At 50.3% G+C, this 11,841-nt stretch overlaps 1 protein-coding gene across 1 annotated transcript; it reads left to right on the forward strand.

Annotated features, from left to right (window-relative positions):
• The first annotated feature begins 835 nt into the window (after positions 1–835).
• Positions 836–8,754, forward strand: HOXC13 (homeobox C13). Its single transcript, XM_059683112.1, has 2 exons — positions 836–1,616; positions 7,071–8,754. Exons 1-2 carry the CDS (start codon positions 893–895, stop codon positions 7,325–7,327), a joined length of 981 nt encoding a protein of 326 aa, XP_059539095.1. The 5' UTR covers positions 836–892; the 3' UTR covers positions 7,328–8,754.
• The last annotated feature ends 3,087 nt before the right edge of the window (positions 8,755–11,841 follow it).

An 11,841-nucleotide genomic window follows, 5' to 3' on the forward strand; every position in this document is an offset into this window, starting at 1 on the left:
ACTCCGCACGGTGATCTGTACGCGGGGCGGGAGGGGAGCCATCGCATCCTTCCAGCACTGTTGGCTCCGCTGGAGAAAGACTTGCAGACCAGAGTCCCTTTTAGAAAACTGGGGCTTTAGGGTAAGTGGCTGGAAGTAGGAAATGGAAACGCCATCCCGTCATGAAAGTCTCTCTTCCTGCCCCGCTTCGGGACCTAGTGAGCTTCAGGGGAGTCGGCCTGGCCCCAGCCGGGCTCCCCACGCCCTGCCCCCGCGCGCTGACGCCGGCTTTCTAGTTTCTTCACTTATTAAGAAAAAAAATCCAGTTTCTCCCTCACCCTAAGCTCCAAGTCCCAATCCACTCACAGCGATCTTTTGGGGGGTGGGATTTGTCTCCCGCATATACATCCTAAGCCTAGGGGGAGACGCCCAGGAATAGTCCTCGCCTCTCCAGACCCCTTTGCGTCGGCCAAATTCAGCCTCCCCGCCCCCCTCCTCATTCTCCCTCCCCGGGGCCTGCCAGGGGGCGTTGCCCTGTCCCTTTAAATCTCCCAGCTCCCTCCTCTTTGCCCCTCCTGACAGCCAATCAGCACAGAGCTTTTCCACTTTGCCCCGCCCCACCTGGAGGGGTGGGAACTCCAGGAGACGGGGCCAGGCTCGCTCGGCGCTGGCCGAGTCACGTGGGCGCGGGAGGGGTGTGGAGGGGAGGCGGGCGGCCGCCGGCGGATTTCTTAATGAAGTGTCCCCGCATGCGTAGAAGGAATCTGGGGGAGGGAGGTGGAAACACCAGGAGGAGGGGAGGGGTGGGGAGGGACAGGAGGAGGGATGGGGGAGGGGAAAAGAGAGCGAGGTGTCTCCCCAGCTCGCTGCCTCTGGCAAGTGGAGTTTTTAAAAAGCTCGAGCAGATCATGTCATGACGACTTCGCTGCTCCTGCATCCGCGCTGGCCAGAGAGCCTTATGTACGTCTATGAGGACAGCGCGCCGGAGAGCGGCGGCGGCGGCGGGGGAGGCGGCAGCGCGGGCGGAGCGGGGGGCGGCTGCAGCGGAGCGAGCCCCGGCAAAGCCCCGAGCATGGACGGGCTGGGCAGCAGCTGCCCGGCCAGCCACTGCCGCGACCTGCTTCCCCACCCCGTGCTGGGCCGCCCACCGGCTCCCCTGGGTGCCCCTCAGGGCGCCGTCTACACGGACATCCCGGCCCCGGAGGCGGCGCGCCAGTGCGCCCCGCCGCCCGCGCCCCCCACCTCGTCCAGCGCCACCCTGGGCTACGGCTACCCGTTTGGTGGCAGCTACTACGGCTGCCGCCTGTCGCACAACGTGAACCTGCAGCAAAAGCCTTGCTCCTACCACCCGGGCGATAAGTACCCGGAGCCGTCGGGCGCCCTGCCCGGCGATGACCTGTCCAGAGCCAAGGAGTTCGCCTTCTATCCCAGCTTCGCCAGCTCCTACCAGGCGATGCCCGGCTACCTGGACGTGTCGGTGGTGCCCGGGATCAGCGGGCACCCGGAGCCGCGTCACGATGCGCTCATCCCTGTCGAAGGCTACCAGCACTGGGCTCTCTCCAACGGCTGGGACAGTCAGGTGTACTGCTCCAAAGAGCAGTCGCAGTCCGCCCACCTCTGGAAGTCTCCCTTTCCAGGTAAGGATGGGGCCCGAGTGCCGCGGCCGTCGCCAGGGACCCTCCCCGCCCCGCCTGCCCCCGGGCTCCGCGCCCCAGCCACCCCCGCCGTCTGGTCCCGGCGCGCCGGCTTTGCTGGGCTGCCGATGGAGCTGGCCCGGCGAGCTGCGCTGAGGAATGCTCCGGGGAAGAAATCTGCTCCGACACGTTCCCCGAAGCTGCCTGGCTGAGAGTGAAGCAATCACAGGCGCCCGAGCGCCGGGCCGCCGGCTGCGCTCGAGTCGGTAGCTCGCCGCCTCCTCCCCCAGCCGGCTCCAGTCTCGCGCGTGGCTCCGTGCCGGCGAAGCCCGCTTCCGGCTAAGAATGGGGGTGGGGAGGGCCTAGAGTACCTTGGAATCCACAATCACCAGCCCCAAACCCACAACCCACCGAATAACTGGGGGGAAAATAAGAACCCCCATTTTCTTTGCCAGAATTTCCAAGATCGTTCAGTCACTAGACAGTTGTGTGTGTGTGTGTGTGTGTGTGTGTGTGTGTGTTTTCAATAGGAGTCCGATTTGCCACGGTCTACAGAAATGTAGGATACTACCTTTTTCTTTTCTTTTTTTATGTATTAAAAAAATTTGGCCATGAATTTCCCAATTGTTAAAGGAGCAGAGCTAAAATCTCTCTTGAGAGGGTGTGTAGAGAAAGAAGTTTGAATCCCTCTCCTGAGATATAAATTTTATTTTTCTCTCTGGTATACTGAGTTCAAATAATGTGGGTGTTTCCACTGCTAACTCCCCCAAGTGTGGGGAGAGAGAGTTAGCCATGCCTCAAACACAGAAAGAAGGTGGTAAGGATGAGAGATGTAGGGGAGGAAGACCTGTTCTGAAGGGACCTGGGGTCCAGGCCCAGGCTGAGAGCCCCTCAGTTTTGTCTGGCTATGTGTGGGGTATGGGGCGTGGAATTCACCATTGCCCTATTCCTCTTTAAATGAGGCTTTCCCTAAACAGGAGGGGACCTTGCAACCCACCCAAGGGTTTCTAAAAACCATACGGGAGCTTTGAATTCAGCACCCACGGGAGAAATCAGGATTTGGGATCTAACAAATCCAGAGCTTCAGTCTGCTCTGGCTGTAAGTAGAGCTCAGGGAGAGAGGGCGGACTGACTCCCTTCCAATGTCCACAGGGGCCCAGTGGGGCCCAGAGCAGCCACACATGTCTCCCCATACTGCCCAGAGGTCCCCCAGCTCTGCATATGGGCTTAGGGACATTTTCATTGGAAAATATAGACTGAAGACCTCTTAAGAGTGGGCCCGAAATTCCTCTGCATCCGGGACTGGGGAAAGGGCAGATGGTGAGAATATCACTGAATTATGTTAGAAAGTGTAGCAAATAACATTCTTGTAAATATTCTGAGAATACTCAATATAACATACAACTGAATACCCGGGTGGAACCCACCCTAGGCACCCCATTTCTGGTTGCAAGAAGATTTAAGGATGATAGAATTTTATTAGTACATGGTATCATGCATTACATATTTGGCATTGGTGATAATATTTTTATATAATAAGATTTCTATTATTAACCACCTAATATGAAATATACACTAATATATTTCTAGAATACAGGCAATTCACATGTAGAGAGATGGCCCTTTAATCCCCCAATTCTCCCAAATGGAAAGGTCCTTAGGAATTGGGTATCTAGCAGGAATTCTTGGAGCAGGTGGAGCCAGTAGGCCATTCTAAAGGGCCAAAAGACAGGGGAACATATACCCACCAGGCCCACTCTGGGCAGAAGTGCAAGTCTGGAGCAATGGGCGATGGGTTTAATGTGAAGAAGTGAAGAGGAGCTTCTCTGGCATCCTTATGTATTCCTGTGGAGTGGAGTAGGGGTGAAGGATTGAAGGGAAGCTCAGAAATATCTTTGAATAAAATATACATTTTAAAGATTCCCCGGGCGGGGGGGGGGGGGGACACACTAGAAATAAACACTTTGTGATCACAGCCTCCTAGAGAAAAATAGCTTTGAAATAAAAAATATATAGCCCAACTGAGATGTAATACATTTGCAAATTATGGCATGCAAATTACAGCATGGAAATGGATATAAAACCCAGTGTGTCTCAGCAGCTATGTGCTCAAACACTCCCTGTGTGGAAATAGAATCAGGCTGCTGTATCACAGTGAATGCAGAGGTCCAGGCAATAGGCAGATGAAAAAGAAATGATCTTCAGACACCCTCCATCTTTCTGCCCACACAGAGATCTTTTAGAAGCAGTGAGATTTCCAGATAACTCTGTCTATGCAATTGTGGTTTGTTCCGCAGCATCTAGGCATAAACACTACTGTCTCTCTTCAGTGCCTCTGGCTCTGAGAAACCTCATCTATGGCAGTCTGGGCTGGTGTGGGAGATGGAGCAATTGTTCAGAAAGATCCAAATAATTAGGGCCAAGATGTGTTGTGGCTTTTTCCTTCCCCCAATTATACAGACCCTTGCTTCATTGCTCTTGCTCTCTCTCTCTCTCTCTTTCTTCCTTCCAATGGTGAGTGTAGACTTTTTTTTTTTTTTTCAGAGAGAGGCAGAAATTTTGAGAGAGAATCAGCAAAGAAAGGATGGGGAGAGACAGAGAGGATTGGGAGAGAGAGAGAATGAGAAAAACATTTAGTGGGTTCTTTGGGCCATGCCGGAGTACCTACTGACAAGCCTTTGGATTTTGGTTGAGAAGAGCAACTAGGATTTCTAGCTGAGCAAGGCGTCCTCTGCAGAGCTCTGTTGTGGCAGTAAGTGGGCAAGAGTGAGGGAGCAGTAGGAACCTGTACACAGAGCTCCAAGAGAAAGCTATGGCTGAGCATTGATCTGATTTTCATTTGCTCCTCAAAGGTGTCTATTAGATTCCCAGGTATGAAGCGGTCTGGGTGCGTGTATGCTCTGGAGGGAGATTAGGGAAGGGTTGGTTGTAATATTAATTAGCCAACTCCCCTATTTACTTTAGGCAGTATAGACACTACTCCAGGTCTAAGCTTTAGATGTTCCCACATCTGTGGATCCCACTTCCTTTTCAGACAAGACAACAGACAATGAAGGGGGCTTCTGTGAGAAGGCAAGATAGAAGGTATTTCCCCAGGAGGTCTTAAAAAATCCCCAGCAGTTTGGTCTGACCCATGAAAAACTTGGCCAAATCAATCCTGGTATTCTACAGAGAAAAATAGCCAGCTTAAATCAATTACTTGTTTTTTAAAACTGATTTTTAGGGTTGCATTGATTAAACCTCATTGGAAAATTAGAGTTAGGGTTTTGGGGACCCAAAATTGGGTAGGTAATTGTGAGCATTTACAGAAAGTGAGGGGAAAAACAACAACACCGAGGACAATTATCTGCTTACTTCAAGAATTAAATGCCACTTTTATTCCATTTTGCTCTCCAGGGAAAAGAAGGCATTTTATTTTATTTTATTTTTTGAAAAGGAGATATTTTAAAGCTGGATTGTATCAGGTGGTTTATTTCCATTTGAGAACACACTGTGTCATTATGTTGAGTCCAAAAATCTGAGTTTAAAATCTTAAACTTAAGTTATTTTACCCAGTCTAGAGCCTTAAATTCTCATCTTGTAAATGAGTTTACTAAAATAATCCTGAAAAAAAAGTTCTGGGGATTAACACAAACAAAAAGAAAACCTCACAATGACCTCATGATATCATTACTTACCTTCTCTGTATTATTCTTGTCCCAGAATCATCAATTTCCTGAATCATAGTTACATCTGTAAGAGTAAAAAAACAACTTGAGAACTGAGAGGTTTTTAAAAAAATTATCTTGTACAAAAAAATCATTTTTAACCTAAAGGATCTTCTCTGTTAAAGTGAAGTTGTTTTGTTTTTCAGATTTTTATAAAACCTTGGCCTATTCATACATAGGCAGAGACAAGGGACAAATCCAACAATTTTCCTGAGAAATTGTCATCACGAAGACAACCAAACCAGGCCATTGGAACCCCCCCTCCCATATTCTTCCTGAGCACTTTTTCTCAGGAGACATCTCTCTCCATCCTATAGAGATAAGGGTCCCAGTGGGAATGGGTATAGGGAAGGTGTTCTATGAGGTGGGGTGAGAACAGCATTTCAGGAAGAACTTTGTGTTTTCACTCCGGACTGTTTCTACACTCTCAAAGGGTAGAGAATGAAGGAGAACCCCCCAATATTCTGTCTTCTTCACTAGCTTCTGTCTGAAGAAGTCTAATAACTATATTTTAAAAATTAAGGGGCCATTTATTTAGACACTCTCCCTAGTTTCCCACTTCCCCTTGAAAGTGTGGCTATGACCTTTTTATTGACAGAGGTGAGGGTGGAGTGGAAGGCGGGTATAAGTGACAAGATTTTTGGTTTTGGTTTCTGTGAAATTTTCAGAGTATAAAGAAACTGAACTACTAGTGGTTAGGGTGACAAGGTATTTAGGACTTAGGGTTAGGATTCCTGCATGGGATGAAGAGAGTTTTCTTCGGCTTTGGAAGAATGGAGAGGAGAGGGGGTTGGAGCAGAGCAGAATGTGCTCTGTTTTGGTGGGTGGACATTTGTGGGGGCTGGGGGACATTGAGTTCTTTCTATAGACTTATGTGAATAGCTGATTTTACCCCCCAAGAAGGGCTCTCCTGGTGCCTTCTCTGGTGGACAGACCCTGGGCGGGGACCCTTTACTTCCAAAGACTGATTCTCTGTATCTCAGGACCAGGGCCTCCTACCTTGGATGTTGTTAAGTGGCTCACAAAATTGGACTCCTAGACTGATGGGCTCCCGCGCAGGCTGGCGTCACCTGGACTGTCCTTCTCTCTGTCTAGTGGTGCGGGCATCAGGTTCCTAGTGCAGAGCCAGTGAGCAAAGCCGTGGGCAGCCACTTAGTGGTCGGTGCCAACTGGAGGTATCTCCCTGCCCCACATGTCCTTCCTCGAACCTACAACAGAACATCTCTCTCTCATACTGCAGCAGAGGGTGAGCTGATGGCTGCCCAAATGATTTCACTGCAGGAAGGTCTGCAGACCAGAGTGAAATTTGAAGGGACCCCTCTAAGGGCACAGAGACTCTAGTGGCACAGAGATTGCTGTGCCAAGCCATAATGGAGCCCGAGACAAAAGGAAAATCAGTAATACTGTGCCAGTGTTTATTTTAAAAAATTGATACTTTGTTCATCATGGATATTTTGCATTCATTTTGATTTTTTAAAGCATTGTATTCAAGTACTATTTATCTTGATGACTGAGTATCTTGTGCCCCCTCCTTTAAAGTTTGAACCAGAGAAAAATACCACAGTGGCCTCACCTCAGTCGTGGCCTTGCTACTAGAGAGCAAAAGATTTGGGGGCAATCCGCTGGCCCGCTTTGAGTCCCTGCCAGAACTTGGCGCCCAGTCTGCGGTGCGGTGTAGATGCCCGCAGGCCAGTCCAGGGTCCAGCCACGCGACTCACTCGCTGCCCGCCTGCCTTCTCTCCCCCCTTAGACGTGGTTCCCCTACAGCCTGAGGTGAGCAGCTACCGGCGCGGGCGCAAGAAGCGAGTGCCCTACACCAAGGTGCAGCTGAAGGAGTTGGAGAAGGAATACGCCGCCAGCAAGTTCATCACCAAAGAGAAGCGCCGGCGCATCTCTGCCACCACGAACCTCTCCGAGCGCCAGGTCACCATCTGGTTCCAGAACCGTCGAGTCAAAGAGAAGAAGGTGGTCAGCAAATCGAAAGCGCCTCATCTCCACTCCACCTGACCGCCCACCCGGCCACCTTCCCCCTCTATTTATGTCGCCGCTTTGTACCATAACCAAACTCACCGAAGGACCCTTCGCCGGTGCAGACGAATATTTAATGTTAACAAGAAAGAGGAACCGTGGCTGGGAGGCAGAGAGTATCCAAGGGCGGGGCGCCCTGTCGTCCCCCTACTCCCCACCCCATCCTCAACCCCCACCCCCATCTAGATGGGATCTACTGGGCCTCAACAGCTTTGGAGGTGGGTCCCCGGCGGGCTGTGGGAGCAAAGCTGCCGGTCCCCATCCCGCCTCCCCGCCCCCCCCCCCATCTCCTTGTAAGAAAGCCAAGTGGCAGCGAAGAGCAAGAAGAGCCCAATCATTGCAAACAAAGCAGGGTTGGGGAACCCCAGTGACCCATTCTTGCCTCCTCCTTTGCCCAGCAGGTAGAGGATCCTCCTGAGGTATCTCAACCTCAGTGCAGAACCTGGTGAGCTTAAAATTTCCTTCCGGTCCTCCCCTGCTCCCTGTCCCTACTGCACTCCTTAGTTAGGCAAGAATTCCCAATTAAGATTTTTCTGTGCATATTTTAAAAGTCGTGTTAATATTAATGATAATTAGGGGTCAGGCACCGTGATTGGAGTACAGGCAGCACATAGGTTTTCTTTCTTTCTGTTTCAACACAAGCTGGAATTGGCCTAAGAGCCACCTACCCCCCTCAACCAGGAAACTGAATTTCTCAGGAGCCGCCTTTGCCTCCACTGCCTCCTCTGTTCTGCTCTCCCAGTCATCACACAGGAATCCAAGGTCAGAAACTCAACCAGCCTTCTAAATATTTTTCTCCCCTCCTCCTCCTCCTCCTCCTCCTCCTCCTCCTCCTCCTCCTCCTCCTCCTCCTCCTCTTCCTTCTCTCTCTCTCTCTCTCTCTCTCTCTCTCTCTCTCTCTCTCTCTCTCTCTCTCTCTCTCTCTCCCTCCCTCTCTCTCTCCAGGCCATAAAGAAGTAGAATCTTTTTTCTTAAAGAAAATAAATAAAGAAAGAACCACAGGATGGAGATTGGGGCCCCCCAGCAGAATCCCTCTCCAGTCACTTCTCCATGATGGCAATAGCTGAGAACAGAGGCCTCATACTTTCACTTTTACTGATTGTCCAGAGGAAAGCAGTTTTCTTCCAGGAAGCCAAAATAAGGGGCCCCACAAAGCCAGCTAATGTAGACGCTGCCTAACATTTCTCTCTTCAAGGCCAACTTGGTGCTAGGGGGCCCCTCACCTTCTCCCACTGACGCATTACAAAACAGTGTTCTTTTGCAATGTTCATCAGAAATAGGCTTTTTAAAAATGTTGTGTATCTGTATATAGTATTGTGATGTCTGAATGACAATGTATTGAATTGAATGCAAAAAGAAAAACCCACAAACCTGTTTTTAAAATAAAATCTTTTTTTGGGCCTTGATTTTATTGCTCAAAGTCTTTTGAAGCCTCTCTTTCCAGTGGCTCTTCAGAGAAGTTTCTGATGCCCTGACTCAGCCAGAATGGGCACTGGAAGAGCACAGCCGTCACCCCAGCTGGGAAGATCCCTGACTCGTATTTTGCTCCAGGTTCTTTTTTTAACTTTGGGTGGTTGAAACTATCTAGACAGGAGAAAAGTTCTTTCCATCCTGATGGAGAGAAGGATGTCATCAGCAACTGAAAAGGCCTGGGAGCAGGTGAGTGAGAAAAATACTTGCTATTTCAGTTAGTAGTTGGGGCTCGGATCTGGATTCGGGTGCTGGAGCTGAATGCTGTAGTGACAGCAGTGGAAAGCTAACTGGAGGCCCTACTGTCTGTAGAGGGTCCCAAATTCCTACAGCCAGTTCAGGGCTGAGGCTAGGGAGAGGTCCGCACTGCCACCCCTGCCCTGCTCCGCGTTCCCAGGCTGCACTCTTTCTTTCCCCAGTGACCTATGTAGAGAGGTCAGGCTGCTAGGGTCCCTGGAGCCCCCAGTTCACTAAAGCAACCCCACTTTTATTCTCCAGCATTCCTGGAAACCTCGGTCTTTCAAGCAATCTGGAGCCCCATAGGCCCTGCCACTAATTTGTTTTTTTTCTGTCGCGTCGGTCCATGCCTATCTCCCTATCTGGCAGAGTTAATGAGATTGTTAAATTGTCAGGTTAGGAGACTTTTAAAAAGCAACATCGCCTAAAACAATGTTATCTTGGATTAAATCTTTACTGCGGCAATTTTTATATATAATATTCTTCCTCTCCTGAGACACAGAAAGACTGGAGGCATTGAATTGGAAATTAGCGTTCTCTGGTCTCCCTTTACCTGATGGCTGAAGTTTTAAATATTTTATTGAAATAAATAAATGTTTCTGAGGATGAAACACACACATGCACACACAGGGAGCCTGAGAGACAAAGCCTGAAGAATTCACCATCTCTGGAGGCTTTGCTACTGATGTGGCACCAGTCCCGTTCAACTGCATTTTAACTCTGGGTTAACTATCAAAGAACCATATGCTGGGAAGTAGAGATTTAGGAGGTGTAAGTGAATCTCCCAGGAATAAGGTTCATTTTTAATTCTATCTCCCCTTTCTCTTCCTATCCACCACCCTAACCTTTCCCCAAAACCAGAGTCACCCTTGAGATGAAAAGAGTTGAAGATTAAATGTATGCTTGATCAGAAAGAGAAACTGAATAGATAAGAGGTCTGGGGCTCTCTTGATATGATCCCCACCTCTCTTTGAAGATGCATTGGGCAGTCCCACAACATGCAATGTACACACAGTGGAAGTTGGAGACTGGGGGGGGGGGAGAAGTCTAGAGTTCTCTGAGGGGCCCTCTGCTTCTGCACACAAACCCATACATAATCAAATGAGTGAATCTTTCCACACACAGAGGGACCAGCACTAACGCCCCAGAAGAGGGCAATGAAAAAGAGGAGAGCCTGGTCAGCGTGGCTCAGTGGTTGAGCCTTGACCTATGAACCAGGAGATCATGAACCAGGAGGTCATGAACCAGGAGGTCATGGTTCGATCCCCACCCCACCCCCACTCCATGGCACATGCCTTGGGTTGCCAGCTCGAGCCCTAGTGTGGGGTGTGCAGAGGGCAGCCTATCAATGATTCTCTCATCATTGATGTTTCTATCTCTCTCTCTCCCTGTCCCTCTCTGAAATCAATAAAAAAAATATTAAAAAGAAAAGAGAAGGAGAAAGCCTGTGGAAGCTCACTGGGGTTGCACTGGGACCCTGGTAACCAGGCAAAGACTGAAGTCTCTTTGAGTCCTTGTGAGTCCCAATGTGTTTAAGACCCTCTCAAGCCCTGGATTAAATGTGTCTGAATGGATTTGGGGGAATTGTCATGCCTGGATCAATTTTAAAATGCCTCTCCCATAAAAGTAAGTGAGCATGAGAGTGGGAACTCCCATGTGAGACAGGTATTGTGTGACTGTGTGTTCTGGGGTGGCAACGTTGGGAAAATGTATTATTCTTTTCCTGATCATGTTGGTCCCTTACCTTTCTGTCCTCCAAGAATTGGCATTCTCACTGGGGACTCTGTGAGACATTCCTGTCAAGTTGTGTGTGTGTGTGTGTGTGTGTGTGTGTGTGTGTGTTTAGAGCCTTTGACCAGTGGAGAATTTCCTCAGCCTTTACTGCCTGTGTGTGCAACTATGTAGGTAGGAGTGTCGCCAGCCGGCACTCATCTCAGGGTATAGAATTGTTTCCTCTTCTTTATTCAAATCTATAAAAAGGCTTTCTTTCTAAGGCCAGTCTCCTAGTGTTGGTGTGAGAGTCAGGCTGCAATTAATATGAGAGTGCAAGGGAATAGCAGGGCTGTGAGCACAGAGGCTTCTCCTGGAGACAGCCCTCCCCTCTGGGATGGAAGCCCCTGCTGTCTTTCTCACAGTCTGAGGTGGCATTCTCCACCCTTCATGCCCCACCAGGTCAGGACCGGGGATCCTGGATGGGGGTGGGCTGGAGCCTCACAGGACTCTCCATCTGGGGGCCACTCTCCCAGGCTGCCAGGGAGGGCTCAGTTACATCCTTTCCATGTCCTTCCCCACCAACATCTTCATCCCCAGACCCAGGCCAGCAGACGGGGCCTTTCAGCCGCAGTCCCACAGCCAAGAACCCACCTGAGGGAGCAAGGCCAGCAGTTCTCGGAGATTCCTCCACCGCTGTCTCTATGCCATCTGCTCCTACGGCTGATCCACAGACAGCTGGGTCAGCAGTGAGGGAGTACAGCAGGGACAGCCCTCTGACATTCTCCATGGCTCAGGGGATTGGAGCTGGGGACGCGGCGGCAGCCCCTCTGTTCAAAAGAGAACTCCCCACGCTAGGATCCACCTGGGTGCGACTCAGGTGGCCTGGGTAAGGACGGTGCTGATCCCAGGCTGCTGGCGTGAGCCCACCCCTCAAAAACCTCCAACTGCTGGATCAGATGTGTATCCAGACCTGCGTTGGGGGAGGATGGAGGGGCCCTGGGAAGCGAGGAGCTCCTGGGAGGAGGAGGGGGCCAGAGCCTTTCGCAACCAACCAGGCTCTTCCTCTTTTAGCC

The sequence above is a fragment of the Myotis daubentonii genome, chromosome 2, assembly GCF_963259705.1.
Source record: "Myotis daubentonii chromosome 2, mMyoDau2.1, whole genome shotgun sequence".
NCBI classification, from domain to species: Eukaryota; Metazoa; Chordata; class Mammalia; order Chiroptera; family Vespertilionidae; genus Myotis; species Myotis daubentonii.